This window comes from Argopecten irradians, chromosome 1 (assembly GCF_041381155.1).
Source record: "Argopecten irradians isolate NY chromosome 1, Ai_NY, whole genome shotgun sequence".
NCBI classification, from domain to species: domain Eukaryota; kingdom Metazoa; phylum Mollusca; class Bivalvia; order Pectinida; family Pectinidae; genus Argopecten; species Argopecten irradians.
In genome coordinates this window covers 49,831,942-49,848,224 of record NC_091134.1, presented here as the reverse complement: position 1 = coordinate 49,848,224, position 16,283 = coordinate 49,831,942, and the positions used below count along the sequence as shown (strand labels likewise).

General features: G+C 35.6%; 2 protein-coding genes across 2 annotated transcripts in view; both read left to right on the top strand.

Moving 5' to 3' along the window:
* Positions 1-2,071, top strand: part of LOC138330813 (uncharacterized) — a 37,747-nt gene extending 35,676 nt beyond the window's left edge. The window contains exons 3-6 of the mRNA XM_069278353.1: positions 138-209; positions 751-936; positions 1,122-1,215; positions 1,714-2,071. Coding sequence (XP_069134454.1) covers positions 138-209; positions 751-936; positions 1,122-1,215; positions 1,714-1,936 — 575 coding nt within the window. The 3' untranslated portion in view covers positions 1,937-2,071. The remainder of the gene's footprint in view (positions 1-137; positions 210-750; positions 937-1,121; positions 1,216-1,713) is intronic.
* A 1,478-nt stretch (positions 2,072-3,549) lies between these two features.
* LOC138331421 (calcium-responsive transcription factor-like) lies at positions 3,550-15,815 on the top strand. Its single transcript, XM_069279025.1, has 12 exons — positions 3,550-3,706; positions 4,349-4,540; positions 7,539-7,784; positions 7,999-8,150; positions 8,572-8,906; positions 9,182-9,319; positions 9,667-9,906; positions 10,305-10,455; positions 10,746-10,905; positions 11,331-11,467; positions 11,667-12,048; positions 13,470-15,815. The coding sequence occupies exons 2-12, from the start codon at positions 4,378-4,380 to the stop codon at positions 13,547-13,549; spliced, it is 2,184 nt and encodes a 727-aa protein (XP_069135126.1). The 5' UTR covers positions 3,550-3,706; positions 4,349-4,377; the 3' UTR covers positions 13,550-15,815.
* Positions 15,816-16,283: the final 468 nt, after the last annotated feature.

The following is a 16,283-nucleotide window of genomic DNA, read 5'->3' as shown; positions in this document are numbered from 1 at the left end:
AGTCTTGGTACTCTGGCTTAAGTAACTAGTCTCGGTACTGTAAACAAGTATAGCATTGGGTAATTTTACATTTTGTAATAAAGCAACTAACGTAATTCTATAACCCAACACAACTATTGTTTTTGTTTTGATTACAGAATGCCTAATGAAGAGGATGGCGCTACTAATACTCGTATTATTCAGCTGTTTTTACATTACTTCAGTAAAAGGTGCGTATATATATGGTTACACACAAGCTATTAAACACCTACTAATATATATATATATATATATATATAAGAAATAAAAAAAATAACGACTGACTAGTGAGCGCTTTCGCCCCATTCAAGGGAGCTCTTCAGAAATCAGTCTGAAGAGCTCCCTTGAATGGGGCGAAAGCGCTCACTAGTCAGTCGTTATTGTTTTTATTTCTTATAGATTTCGTCCGTAAGGATTTTTCTTTAAATTTATCATATATATATATATATTATATATATATATATCAAAACTTTACTTTACAGCTGTTTTATCATACGAAGATCAGTCAGTGATGATTGTTATCGCTTTGGTGGACTACGATAGAAAAGATGGTCATAGGGTTCAAACATAAAGGTTAATGAATACTGTGGAGAAGTTTTAAGGTCGACATCAGTCAAGATTTTCTTGGGAATAGTCTACGCCGATTTATACGTTTCTTTAAATGAATTGGTTTTGAGTCGATATAACAAAGCTGAACTGATATTTATTAGTGATGTGGTATTCCGTTGCCAGGCGTATGTACAGAACCAGCGACTCCGGAATATAGTTTTCCTCTCACAGAGTCGAAAGCTTCATACCAAACAAACGAAACCTATGATCTGTTATGTCTACCAGCATACAAAATAACAGGGGAGAGTACTCTTACATGTCTAAGTACAGGGAATTGGAACCACGAACCACCAACGTGCTCACCATCAGGTAATCAATATTTTATGATAAATATATACTCCTGGAGCATTTAGTTCTACATACGATCCTTTTACTTTTTAAGATGACTTTTTTAATTGATATATTATAATCATGTTTACATACTGTTGCCGTTCAATTAAAATCGCATTATAGTATTTTACGAGTTGAATGTACCCAATTTTCCCTTTACCTAGAGGGTACGTACCCATGGTGGCTTCTATTGGTGTTAGTAGTGGTCGTCATCATCCTGGTGCCGTGTGTCCTCCCTAGGATCGTCTTCTGTTGCTGGTAAGTACCGCACTCCTCTATCATCTACGTCAGCTTCAGCTTAGGTAATGTCTTAGAAAGTAGGTTTCAGTGGGGTAACGCTATAATATTGGTACCTTCTCCCTATGATCATCTTCTGCTGCTAGTAATTATAAGTTTACCACAAATCCCTATCACACGTCTACGGCGGCGTATTAGGGCCACTATATAATTTTATTCATCTTGTACGTACAAGTTAGGCTAGTATCTTGTACGTACAACTTAGTATCTAGTCCGCTAAACCTGCCTATATTATTAGGCTTTTTTTTGCCTAATATATTAGACAAAAAAAATATTATTAAAACAACATAGAACAATACAGGCAGGTTTGGCGGACTATACACGTCAGCGCCAGCTCCTGTATATTATATAGATGGTAGTGCCTATAATTTTGGAAGTATATGTTCCGATGGGGTAACGCTATATAATATTGGCTCCTTCTACCAAGCCATGAACATTAATGTCAACGTTTGTTTTCAGTTGTAGGAAAAGTGATGCCAAAGCAGGTAAAACTAACGATGCTTACAACAACGAGCCTGACGAGGAAAGCGACGATGAGTATGACTATGATGGTTGGGGACCAGCCGAGGAAATGACAGACTATGGAAAGAACAAAAGGACAAATATGGACGTCATGCACATGGTCCATCCTAACTTGGACAAACAGCAGTTCGCAAAAGCTACAAAAAATGCAAACTTCTAGCGTGTAGTCGAAATAGATATGTCAGCAACCGTCAAAAAATTAACTACAAATGAATTGAAAGTGAATTATACTTTTCACTGACACACAAAGTACGAGTAACTGAATTATATACATGATTAAACAATGATCTTGTCATTATTTTGTTATGTTTTGTGCAAAGGTATCCTATCTGGGAAAGAAAAAAAGGAGTGTGAAATAATAAGTAAACACTGGAATGTATGACGATGACGAACGTAAATGGAAAGACTAATCAAGTATTGTTTTTTTTTCTTCAAAAGACATACAAGATATAGAATACAGTGTACATGTAAAAATGTATCGACGAAGCGATTAAAACTTCACATTACATGGTTACGTTTTGCAGTGATATGATAAATGTTCTTATTCAGACCGAATGAAAGCTTGAAAAATTCTCTAGGTTTTATTTAAAAGCTCCCATCTTTCCACCTTCACAGTCGAAACAATTTCAACTTCCTGACTCATGTGTTTGAGTTGCATTCAGTAGCAGGGATGTCAACACTCAATTGTCATTCTACAAATATGACTTGTCTTGAATGGTTTGAATGAAGCATGTTTGGGGAAAAGTTTTCATAATTGTTGTAGTCAAACCGAGAATAAATGAAATCACACTATTCGTTTTATTTAAACGTTCAAACTTATTCAACAAATTGAGATATGTACCATATGTCCTTATTGCAAACATGAAAAAGACACGCAAAATGTCAAACGTAGTAACTATTTGAAACGATTTTACAAAACCGAAACTCAAAGAACTGTATAATACAAAATGTCGACAAATAGATGGTACACATTTTTGAAATGAAGAACTTGAATCTGAATGGATTTTTTTTTTTCTTTTTTTTAAATTAAGAATTCCACAAATTATTTTGACAGCGAAACAATCGTGTTCAAACAATCTCCATAGGACCACACAATTCACCATGCAGTATATCTCGCAAATCGGCTACGATACAGAGTTATGGGATGTAATGTACAGTGGTATTTATGAAAACCCAATACCAGAACTCATACGTAGGCCTATATGAGATAAAAACTGCGTACCTTTCCTAGCTACTTCGCACTGTTCCCCTTGCGCGGGCATGAAGATTTGAATAATCTTCAAGTCAATGGTGATAGCTACAATCTATTCCAAGTGAAACAATTCTTGTTTTTTCTTTCTTGTTTTATTGGTGCTTATGAAGTTATGTGAATAATTTTCTGAAATTCCTGACTGACTGTCTACAAAAATCATTGACAACCTCTCTGAAAACATAATTTGAAAAAGTGCGTAAACATATGGTACAAAGCTCAACGTACTTTTGATGGAAAACAAACATTAAAAACACCAAAGACGTCTATTTTTGTTTCATTGTGTGTTAACAAGATTGATTCAAACACAATTAAAAAACTTTTGAAAACTGTTGTTAAATAACTTACAGTTAGTAATTTTTTAACATGTGTGAGACAGGGTTCCATTTGTTGGCGTTTTAGAGGCAATTGTAACTTCGTTGTAGATCTAAGTTAAATGAATGGGACAGATTAATAAATAACCCAATGTCAACTTTATTTCAATGATTTCTTTTATTTATACAGAGATTTATATAGTACAACACAATCAACACAATGCGATGACTTTATTAAAAGCGAATATTACCTTAGCTCGGCCTTACCGCCGGCAACCAATCAAAATCGCTCTACGTGCCCTGAATATTTCTGCCTCATTCTGAACGCCATCTTGGATCAAGACGAGGTCCAGTTTGTGATTTCGAGGTTTGTGACTCGTTTTCAGCCCCTGCCTCACTGTTGTCTCGCAGGGCCCTGCATTTCATCAAAGTGAAAATAGAGGTTTCATTTTGACAAGGGAAATGAAATAGTACCATAGAATGATAGATTAAAGCATTATTTACCAATATTATAATTCAAAACCTCAAAATATTTACTTGCTTACAAATGTGTTAGGAAATGGTCATTGCGTCGTGTTATGAAGAGTTTTGTTAGATAACGTTACTGACTTACGTGCTCTTACCGCAACAGGTAAAAAGTTGACTAATTAAGCTACTTTGGCAAATAGATTATTAATTATAAATCTACTCGAGCAATGGTCGAACTTGAGTATATGCGTGGTTTGCACTCTAGCTCGATTCGCAGGTGTCGTATGTGAAAAAGTTGGGCCTAACGTTAATGTCTGGACAAATTGTATTAGGCCTATTGTACAGTACAGTAGACTAATTAGGCTAATATAGTTATTACACAAATATAAACTTGTCATGAACAGAGCAGGTATTAGGCCTATAACTGTTAAAAAGTAAAAGAACCCCCTAAAAGTAATATTTTATTTGTATTTATACAACAAAATGTACTGTAATACAAATGACAATCATAAATGAGCTAACATGATATATTTATTTTTAGGGTAAAAAATATCATAACATACAGTCACCATGGCTGATGGTGAGGATGAAGTGAGTTCATCAACAGATCATGTATCGTGTGGAATAGCAGTCCTCCGAGATTCTGACAACCAGGATGATCTGGGAGTCTCAGCTAGTAAATATAAAGCTGTCAGTCCAGACGAGGGATTGGGTGACCTGACTATTAGTTCAGGTATGATTGAAGCAACATGTTCTTAACAATGATGCCCCCTGGTTTAAAAAAAACCCACAAACAAACAAACAAAAAACCAGATTTTTTTTTTGTGAGTTCGGAGCCTGGTATTGCTAAGAAAATTATCTCATGAACAGTAATTGAAAACTAATGATGATGTAATATTCAGTTCTTTTTGAAAGTACATGCGCATAAAATTGTATGGAAAATTTTTTCTTTTTAGCAGTTTTTAGGTCACCTGAGACGAAGTCTCAAGTGACCTATTCTAATCGCCTTTTGTCCGTCGTCGTGCGTCGTGCGTCGTCCGTCGTATGTCCGTAAACAATTTACATTTTCAACTTCTTCTCCAAAACTGCTGAAGCAATTTCAATGAAATTTTGCACAAACCTTCTAAGGCATAAGGCCAATCAAAATTGTGAATTATATGGTCCCCACCCTCCAGGGAGCTATGGGAGGGGCCAAAAGGGGTAAAATTGACTAAAATTTCAAAAATCTTCTTCTCCACTCACAGATGTGATGGAATTAAATACTCTTCATAGATAGAAAGGTCCTAAGGTCCTTTACAAAAATTGTGAATTATATGACCCTGGGGTCTCAGGTTTCCCCCTGGGGAGGGGGTTAAGTTTACTATAGTTTATATAGGGAAAACACATTTTTGAGTATTATTTGATCATTTGTAATAGGAAATGAGTCAAATATTGTCAGAATTATCGGTATGAGATGGCCATTGAATCCTATTAACCAATTTTCCATAACTGACCCCCAGTGGCCTTAGGGGCGGGGTCAAAAGGGGTCAAATAGGCTATAAACTTCAAAAATCTTCTTCTGAAATCCTGGAAATGGTAGAATCACATACTCTTCGTAGATGGAAAGGTCTTGAGGTCCTTTACAAAAATTGTGAATTATATGACCCTGGGGTCTCAGGTTTCCCCCTGGGGAGGGGGTTAAGTTTACTATAGTTTATATAGGGAAAACACATTTTTGAGTATTATTTGATCATTTGTAATAGGAAATGAGTCAAATATTGTCAGAATTATCCGTATGAGATGGCCATTGAATCCTATTAACCAATTTTCCATAACTGACCCCCAGGGGCCTTAGGGGCGGGGTCAAAAGGGGTCAAATAGGCTATAACTTCAAAAATCTTCTTCTGAAATTCTGGAAATGGTAGAATCACATACTCTTCATAGATGGAAAGGTCTTGAGGTCCTTTACAAAAATTGTGAATTATATGACCCTGGGGTCTCAGGTTTCCCCCTGGGGAGGGGGTTAAGTTTACTATAGTTTATATAGGGAAAACACATTTTTGGTATTATTTGATCATTTGTAATAGGAAATGAGTCAAATATTGTCAGAATTATCCGTATGAGATGGCCATTGAATCCTATTAACCAATTTTCCATAACTGACCCCCAGGGGCCTTAGGGGTGGGGTCAAAAGGGGTCAAATAGGCTATAACTACAAAAATCTTCTTCTGAAATCCTGGAAATGGTAGAATCACATACTCATAGATGGAAAGGTCTTGAGGTCCTTTACAAAAATTGTGAATTATATGACCCTGGGGTCTCACGTTTCCCCCTGGGGAGGGGGTCAAGTTTACTAGGGAAAACACATTTATGAGCATTATTTGCTCAATTTTCATAGGAAATGAGTCGAACTTGTTTAGAATTATTAGCCTGAGATAACATTTTAATATCATATCTATATTGGTCCTGGTCAACCCCCTCGGGCAGAGGGGCGGGGCCAAAAGGGGCAAATAGGCTAAATCTTTAAAAATTTTCTTCTTAAATACTGGAAATGGTAGAACCAAATACTCTTCTTAGATGGACAGGTCTTAAGGTGTTTTATGAAAATTGTGAATTATATGACCCATCACGTTTTCCCCCTGGGGAGGGGGTCAAGTTTACTATAGTTTATATAGGGAAAACACATTTATGAGCATTTTTTGCTCAATTTTCATAGGAAATGAGTCAAACTTGTTTAGAATTATTAGCCTGAGATAACATTTAAATATTATATCTATATTGGTCCTGGTCAACCCCCTCAGGGCACAGGGGCGGGGCCAAAAGGGGCAAATAGGCTAAAACTTTAAAAATCTTCTTCTTAAATACTGGAAATGGTAGAATCAAATACTCGTCATAAAAAAGGCAGGTCTTAAGGTGTTTTTTATGAAAATTGTGAATTATATGACCCTTGGGTCTCAGGTTTCCCCCTGGGGAGGGGGGTAAGTTTACTGTAGTTTATAAAGGGAAAAGACATTTTTGAGCATTATTTAGTCATTATAATAGGAAATTAGTCAATTGTAGTCAGAATTATCCCTATGTGAAGCCATTGAATCTTATTACCAAATTTTCTATGACTGATCCCAAGGGGCCTTAGGGGCGGGGCCAAAACGGGTCAAATAGGCTAAAACTTCAAAAATCTTCTTCTGAAATTCTGGAACTGGTAGAATCAAATACTCTGCATAGATTGAAAGGTCTTAAAGTCCTTTACAAAAATTGTGAATTTCATGGCCCTGGGGTCCCATGTTTCCCTCTGGGGAGGGGGTCAAGTTTACTTTAGTTTATATAGGAAAAACACATTTATGAACATTATTTGCCTATTTTTCATAGGAAATTAGTCAAACTGGGTTAGAATTATTAGTCTGAGATAGCATTTTAACATCATATCCATATTGGTCCTGGCCGACCCCCAGGGGCCAGAGGGGTGGGGCCAAAAGGGGTCAAAATGGATAACATTTCAAAAATCTTTCTTCTGATTTCACAGATTTGATGGAACCAAATAATCTTCATAGATTAAAAAGTCAAATTTATAAAATCACTGACTGACTTCAAGGGCCTGATGGGCAAATATATAGTGTTTATATGCATGTCTTTGTTTCATTCTGTATCTGAACACAGGTGACCGTTAAGGCCCATGGGCCTCTTGTTGAGTAATGATATTCTCAGTAAAGTATAATGATTGTACAGCATAATAAGATTTTCTTTTAAATTTACAGTATCTCCAAGTTTAGCTAATCCGACCCTACAGGGCCTCTTATCCTCCCCAGTGTCACTCCCGGGGAGCCAACTCCTAACTGGGGCAGATGGGATACAGATCATCGCAGTATCGGCATCGAATGACCTGTTGGGCCAGGCTGATAGTTCTGGACGTGTGTGGCATGTGGTGCCACCTGAAATGGCCACCATCATAGCTGTGGCTGGAGAAAATGCACATGACCTTGAACAAAAACATGAAATGGCAGGTAAGGGTTATGTAAATGACTGTGACCCATGCCAGTTACAATCAGTTTCAATTTCCTTATTCTCCCAGCTTTAAGCTATGTAGGAGGGGTTTTGCTATTGTTTTACCTTCCATTTTTCACAAAAGTACCTCACAAGGACCTTCATTAATGATGTTACAGGATTTAATAAGTTTGATAACTGTCAAATAAATATGAATATTTTGTATCTTTACAGTGGCCGGAGTGGAGATGGAGGATGCTATGGGAGGAGGTTCTAATGAGGTATCCAGTGGGATGTCACAGGACAGTATTTTGATGCCCCCTCCTCCTCCTCAGCCTCTTCCCGCAGACTGCCCTGCCTGGGCACACAGGATCAAGTGCTGTGAGGTAAATCATGTCATCTTCTTAAAACATTGGTTTTAACATTGCAGAATCTTAACTAGCCAAGGGTGACGATCTGCCTACTCCAGGTCCTCTTCAAGACCCATGGCTAATGAAGATCATGTTACAGTTTATTCTTTCAGGAATGAGATCTGCACTGTGAATGCAATTTAAAAGATTTTATCTATTGTTGTAAATTGACTCAATTGTGAAGCGATTTTTCTCAGATGTTGAATATCTGCCTGTTATCTACAAATGTATTAACTAATGGCATAACAATATATATGGTATATGGTCAGCGTATGTAGTCTGTACTTTGTTAACTTTCTATTTATAATACAGAAACTCTGTCAGGAAATGCCTTTACAATAGAAAGTTCATTGTGTAGAAACTTTTATTGTATTCAGGTGGCTGTGTTTCTTTTCAGAAAATAGGTGACTCCTATCGTGGCTATGTTGATAGTGAGGGTGACCTTGACCTACTTTTGACCTACCATAAACAACAGACACTTAGTTTCTGGGGGACACGTCAGTCCCCGTCTCCGGCTAAACCTTCAACGCGTCTGATGTGGAAGTCTCAATATGTGCCCTTTGATGGAATTCCTTTTGTAAACTCTGGCAGTCGAGCCATTGTGATGGAATGTCAGTTTGGACCAAGAAGAAAAGGCAACACACTGAAGAAACAAATGCTTGATCAGTTTGGTGCCAATAAGCAGTGTGAACAGTTTGTACCCGGTGATTATAGACAGACCTGTCCGGCCAGGTACGCTGTAATACCTTAGTGTGTTACTCACTATAATTCAAAAGATTTATTTCCATAAATATAAAGGGATTATCATGTCAACAGAATGTAGTAATGTTTAGAAATATTGCGTTAGCCAATATAGTTTCTTTAATTGTCATAAGATAAAATGATTTTACGTTGATTGGAAAGAAATATTAATCTGTATTTATGTTGGTGCAGTTTAATACTACGGATTTGGCTTTTATTGCAGTTATGTCCTTTTGTCTGAATTTGTAATTTTATTTTTAAACTAGAATTTACATCAAAAAAGTGAAGAAATTCCCTCAGTATGCTGTGGATTTAAGTATAGATAAAAAGACCCTGAAGTTAGCAATGGATAAGGCTTTTCATGAACTAAAACAGCGAGGATTTGATGACATAGGCCAGGAGAGGTAAACTGTCTATCATAAAATACAGTAATCTGCCCTTGTCAGTATCAACAGATATTCATGAGCGTGCAAGGGAAATTCTTGTTGTATCTTTCATATAATAGGTACCAATACATGACATTCAGCATTTTACGTTATTTAGTATATAAATTTCTGTCATACCTTTTCTTGTATTAAGAATTATTTGTGCATCTATGATAAAATGTTTTTATTTTGACTTTTAGTAGACTAAGTAGTTGGTGTGTAAGACTGAGATTTAGAACCTTCCAGTTTAAGTTGAATAGAAAAAAAATGAACTAATGTGAAACCTTTGCTCAGATTTTAACTAATGAATGGCTTGTGAATTCCAGATACTATATACAACTACCCACAGACAAGGCCCACGAGTTCCATAGTGAATCAAATAACAGTACATCCCAGACACCAAGTCCGGCCGTGAATGTCCCTATGGGTTCAAACATGTCTTTTGATAATTTACATATGGATACAGACAGCGCAGCACAGAGGCTGGATCCTCGTGTGGCACAGAAAATACGAGAGGTCGTATCTGGTGGGGAGACCAGAGTTTACTTTGTGAGGAAGATTCTAAGGTGTGATTTCTTTTGATGTTACCACTTTTGATATTAATATAGTATTGTATATATACAGTCAAAGGGAGGTTACCCTTTAAATGAATATACTTTCTTTTCAAAGTGATTTTCCTTTGTTATGGGAAATTGATGTAGCCATTTAGAGTCTTTTCATTTACAGTCAAGTTGGGATAATCCTATAAATGAATGTATTTTCTTTTCAAAATGTTTTTTTTTATTGGAAATTGATTTATATGTATACAATTTATTTTGAACAAAATTATTCACTCATGATATATAACATACCAATTTCATAGAGGTAATATTGTTTGATTTTGGTAATTGAATATTGTAATATATTTAAATAATGCATATAGGTACATCTGACAGCTGACATGTGGACATTTTCTATATTGCAGGGCTTATGTGATACGTCACCTTTATAATGGCAGAGAAATACCTGAGAGACATGATTTGACCTTGTTTCCTACAGTTAATGACCTCAAAAATCACATACACCAAGCATTAAAGGATATAGAGTGTGGGTCTCTGGCACTCACTGCTCCTACAGTATGTATACCTTGTAAATATACTGTATCTTCTTATTTCACAATAGGCTTAAGTTGTTGGCTGTCATGACACTGGATCACTACCCTTGTGTTCTATCTAAGTGGTCATGACTCATGACTCTGAAGAAAAAACAACCTGTTTAATGTTTTGCCCAGTTACATATATATATATATATAACTTTAAAATTTTGTATTTGGGGAAAAATGACTTCTAATATTTTACTTTGAAATAATAAATTCCATTGTTTTATGATATAGAGTAAATTTATATAAATTTATATTTTATTTCAGGTAAATGTGGAGATTATTACGAGTAACGATGGTGCCCAGAGTGCAGAAATGGGTCAGATGGACCAGTCACTATGGCAACAGTCTTCTCAGGAAGCAGGAGAAGGGGCAGAGCCAGTACCGGAGACTGTCACAGTAACATTAACACAAAACCCTGGAGAAGGTCATTATATTGATGTTACTTTACTAACTTTCTACTTGTCCTGGTGTTTCATGTAATGATTAAATCTTTATTGTGATATCTGTTGATATCATGTTCTTGTAGAAAATTATGGATTCTTTTATGTATGTCATTTGGTGTGACAGAAACAAAGAGCTTTTTCAGAAAAATGTTTACCTTTACCATATAAACAATGTTATCACGATCATTTACCTGCCACATGATTAGACAAATATATATGGGTATGATCTATAAAAGGAGAAAAAACAGTGCTTTGATAATGAAAGAAAATACAATAATTGGTGTCACGCAAAAAAGTTAGCAATACTTATGTCTGGTATGAAATAGCATACATGTTTTGGTGTTTTTCATGTGTTGTTTTAAATGTCTTGATGAAAGTAATTACCAAAGACTTGATTCTTTTACAGATGGTCATGTGATATCGCGTATTGAGACACACTTAAGTGATGGCAGTATGCGAGTGAGCACGAGTCTAACTCCAGAGACAGCACAACTGCTATCTAGATTACACCCTAACATGTTCCCAGCTAATCTACTCATGCAGGTAGGCATTTGTTGTTGTTGATAAAAGGGTTTTTCTATGAGATCTGTGCTGGAAAAGAAATGGGGGTATATTTGGTGTTAGAACAAAGAGGTATTAGCAATGAGAGAATATAGAGTTTAGATATAAACAGAGAGAGCAGAGCTAGAGGTCTTGAAATTTTCTTTGGTACATACATGTATATTGACTACATCTTTTACAGCAACAAGTGGACCAGGCAGTGACATCAATATCTGATCCCTCAGTGCCGCCATCAAATAACATAAAAGTGGAGGGATCAGTACCTCTGTGTGGGGTAGAACATATAGACTCTAATGTAGTTGGTGCTGATGGGGACAGTATCATGGCTGGGGCCGTGACCTCGAGTGACCCACAGGACATTGGGGGTATACACATAGTACAGGGTGACCTAGGGGTCACTACATCACATGGAGGTGTTTGTGCTGTGGTGGCGGCCTCAGATCTCGATCAAATGTCAGCTCATCTGGAGGGACCAGGGACAGGAATGTCATTAGGAGATGAGGAGGAATCTAGTCTTGGTCAAAGCTCTCAGCACCCTCAATTTGTCACGGTTGCCATGAATGGTGAGGATACTATTTCAATTTAAGCATGTATTTGTTGCAGTCATTTCTTTAAGTTAAAATTCTCCCTGATAAAAGTATGAAGTCAGTGTTCTCCCCAGGCCCTTTCCGCATAACGGTCCTGTTACGTGGAAATTTTGAGACGTTGCTCGTGAATTTGTTCCGTAGCGCACTTTCGGCCTCCCGTTGCACATCAATAAATCAGACCCCCATTTTCTCTAAGTACCGTAGGTCTACTGAATATAAACCTCATAATAAATCCCTCCTGCTACCTGACAAGTAGTATTCTTATAAATTTACGATGTCTGTCATGGCGCTATGCCATGTGATTGGGCCCATTTTTACAACCGTGACAGTGTTGAGTACTTGTGATCCGCATGGGTGCCCCGCCAGATTGTACTGTTATTAATAGCATTGATAAGTAAACAAAAGAGGTGTGACTACTCCCTAACCAACACCGCACTTGTTCTATTTAGCAGTCTGGGGATATAGGTCAGCTAGAGAGAGGAGGAATCACTGATCATATCACTTACAATCATGTGGGCTACAGCGACGTAACTGAAGTACAGCACATCGGCAGTTTAGGAAACAAACTGACACCTTTTCAACAAATGTTTTGATTATAGCTAGTGAGCATCATACCAAAAACAAACACTGCCTGCAATTGTAAATGATGTACTCACATTTTTAATGTCCAAATAGGTATGTACTGCTGAAAGATACCACAAACTTTGCAACCAAAATGGCCGCCATTTTGGTGTTAGGTAATTGTAATAATAAAGCCAGATGGGTATAAGAAATCCGAATTTGAAAAAATTTCCAAAATTTTTAATTTATAAATTTTAAGCATAATTAGATGATAATAAACATCATAAAATTGTACAGATATGTGTTAAAAAAGACTTGAATTTTTATGCAGTGTTTTATTAATATTTTTTTCATCTCTCTCAAAAGTTACATTTACAGTACCATACAGTAACTACAGTCTATTTTGAATATTGTAAATACACAAATAGTGATGGGTGCATTATCCCATATTAATCTAGAATTGTGAAAGCACATTAAAATAAATTTAAATTGAAAATTTAAATAATTCTAATAATTTTCAAATGCAATTAATCTGGATTCAGTGAATGTGACAGTGAGATCAAAATGTTATTATTTTTTTGTTATTTTTATTTTGATTATAACACTTGGCCATTATAATTAAATTGTGGCACAAAAAAGGATTATTCGCGCTGCGCCGCACAGTTTGCAACGGGGAAAAATTACCATAGCGCAGTGAAAAAATCCTGGGGAGAACACTGTGAAGTCATCAATGTTGGATTGAATCTATGTACTGTATATTATAAATAAATGATACTAAAAATCAATTATCACATATAAATTTGTTTGAATTTTTTTTTTTTTTTATTTGTTTTTAGAATCAGGGGAGATAATTCCTGTCCTTGATGTGGATGGATCGGGCATTGCAGGCTTACACCAAGGGACCTCACTAGACTGACCCATTGGTGCAGAGCTATGATCAGGGGAGATAATTCCATTTCTGAGTATGGATGTTTTAAGTCTTTCAAGTTTCCTATTAGAACGTACCTAGATTTATAAGGTGTGTATAACATTACGAGCTACACACCAAGTGCTAAAAAAATGAAGAATCTTTGACATTGGGAAAAATGGTATAATGATATAACCAGCATTAATATGTCCTGTGTGTATGTGTGAGGTAATTTTGGCTTCTGTTGAAAACAATTGTCAAACATTTGCTTGTCACAATTGGACCATTACAGGGATTGTGCAATGTATGTACTGATACATGTTAGAGTCAACCACTTGTCAATTTATCAGACTGAAAATTTGAAATTTTAGAGATGGTTCATTTTGATTGTTAAGTCTATCTCTAAAATTCTCTTGTAGAAATATTGCAAAATAGTTAATGGAAATTTCTAAACATCTGTTAATGGAAAGTCTTTAATAGTTAGGGAGGTCTCCTTTTGATATTTTAATTTAGTCTATGTCATATTTATTTAGTAAGGAAAAAGTTCTATTGGGTTTGAATTTAGTTCACTTTTAGTCTCTTTTGTCTTGTGTGTCACCAGAGAAACAACATCCATTATAGTGTTATTATGTTTTAGAAAAAAAAAATGATTATGAGTTTTATGAGGCAGCTATTTTTTATAATTTTCTATCATTGATATCTATGTACATGTACCACATTATGTAATTAGAGTTTACATTTTATAGAAATACAAGCTAGATTTATAGTAATGTAATGAATACACATTGTATACATTTAATGCTAATAGAGTTTTGAGGCAGACTTGGAAATAAATGGCAGACCGGGCATCAAGTTGAATCTAGCAGACTTTATTATTTTCATAATTTTCTAAGAATTACTATTTTTTTTCAATCTCCTTATTGACATACCTATTTGTCTTGTTAATTTATTAATCAAATTTTCTGTAGTTGTGCGTTTTAGCATTTTCAGAAAGCGTTTCAAATTTACGATATATATCATGCAGTAGAATTGAAATTTTGAAAAGTGTCACTGGAAAGATTTGAGTATTTGGGGTTATTATTTAAGGGAGTAACCTGTAAATAGATTATCTGGTACTGTGTATATGGGTTTGAACCTTTGTAAGATGAACAGTGGAAAGTGTGAACATTGTGTAAACTTTGAAGCAGGGAAAGGACAGTGAATTAGGAATATTTTGTGTAAAAAGTTACTTGAACATTTTTTTGTTAATGTTTGAATAAGTGTTAAGGTCTGTGTTATTTAAGATTCAAAATGACAATTAAAATTACTTTGAAGTGTCTTGATGTTTTGTACAAAATGTGAACAAGTGGTGAGTTTAGTACCAAGTGTGAACCTGATGTAAATTTTTGTGTAAAGTCATTGTTGTTGTAAAGTTTGTGTGTCTTGTGTGAACAAGTTTTATGTAAAATGTGCTTAATCACAGTAAAGTCTTGTGTAAAGTTTTAAAAACATGCACAGTGTTGTTTGAATGTGAATAGGTGTAAAGTATGAACTGGTGTTAAGTGTGAATTGATGTAAAGTTTTGTGTAAATTATGAACTGGTGTAAATCATTTTTTGCAAAATATGCTTCTGAGTAAAGCTGTTCTAAAGTGTGAACAAATGTAAAGTGCTGTGTGAAGTGTGAATAAAGTTGTAAAGTTTTGTGGAATGTGAGAACGGTGTAAAGAATGAACAAGTGTGGATGATGGGCCAGTACAAGTTTGGTGCTAGTGTGAGAATTTATGTCAGATTTGAGCTAGTTTAATTCTTCAAGTAAGCTGAACAGGGTATGTAAATATATATTGACACCAAGTGCTTTATGCTTGGTGTATTATTGAATATTTTCAATCTTTGTCATCAGAGAGACTGTGTACATGTAAACATATTCTTCCTTTAAATATTTGTCACATTTGTATATTTACGTAATTTGAGATGTTTTGTTGGTAAAATAATCATTTTTTTATTGCTCAGTCTAAGTTATGTTACCAAGCTGTTAAGTGCAGCCTGTTTTGTGTGTTATTATACAGCATTAATTACATGTTTTGTGTTTTAATTATTGGGGTCAAGTCAGTTAGTCCTTCCAGCAAAGGTTTCCAATTTATTTGACCTGAGTGTTCTCACTTTAGCTGTGATCTGTGTAGATACCCTAATGTACATAGTTTATACAATTATTTAATTTTGTTGTTACATGTTCTATTATATTTATAATGTAATTTTGCCAAAGTATCTCTTTATTAAAGTACAAGATGGTATATGTTTGTGGTTCCGTGTGTTGATTGTATATTACAAGTTATGGCAAGTCCATCCTCGATACTCCAGGGGTTCTGATCACTTACATATGTATGATCTCTACACCCCTGGACTATCTCCTAGTGAAATTGAAGGCAGCTCAGCGGAAAACATTTGACCAATCACATGCTAGCAAAGATTTCCTTTGAAGACTACAGAGAGAGCGACGCCTAACATCAAAGCCACACAGTCAACCACAATGTACCATTATACGGCTCTTTTGATGTACATCAAATGACTAAATTACTTGTTCTATTCTGTTGCCTCCAGTTTTACTATGAGATAGTCCAGGGGTGTAGAGATCGTAAGTGATCGGAACCCCTGGAATATCGAGGATGTGGCAAGTCAGGTCATTGCATAGAGAGCTGAATATGATTCTTCTCCTGAGAAGTCAGAATGAAATTATTTAAGGTTCATGTAAAGGCTTTAAACTAG

What these genes read in the sequence shown, in the direction of transcription:
- LOC138331421 (XM_069279025.1), top strand. Translation starts at nt 4,378, where the DNA reads ATGGCTGATGGTGAGGATGAAGTGAGTTCATCAACAGATCATGTATCG. An exon ending in TGACCTGACTATTAGTTCAG is followed by an intron (nt 4,541 to 7,538) that starts GTATGATTGAAG and finishes TTAAATTTACAG; the next exon opens with TATCTCCAAGTTTAGCTAAT. An exon ending in GATGACATAGGCCAGGAGAG is followed by an intron (nt 9,320 to 9,666) that starts GTAAACTGTCTA and finishes TGTGAATTCCAG; the next exon opens with ATACTATATACAACTACCCA.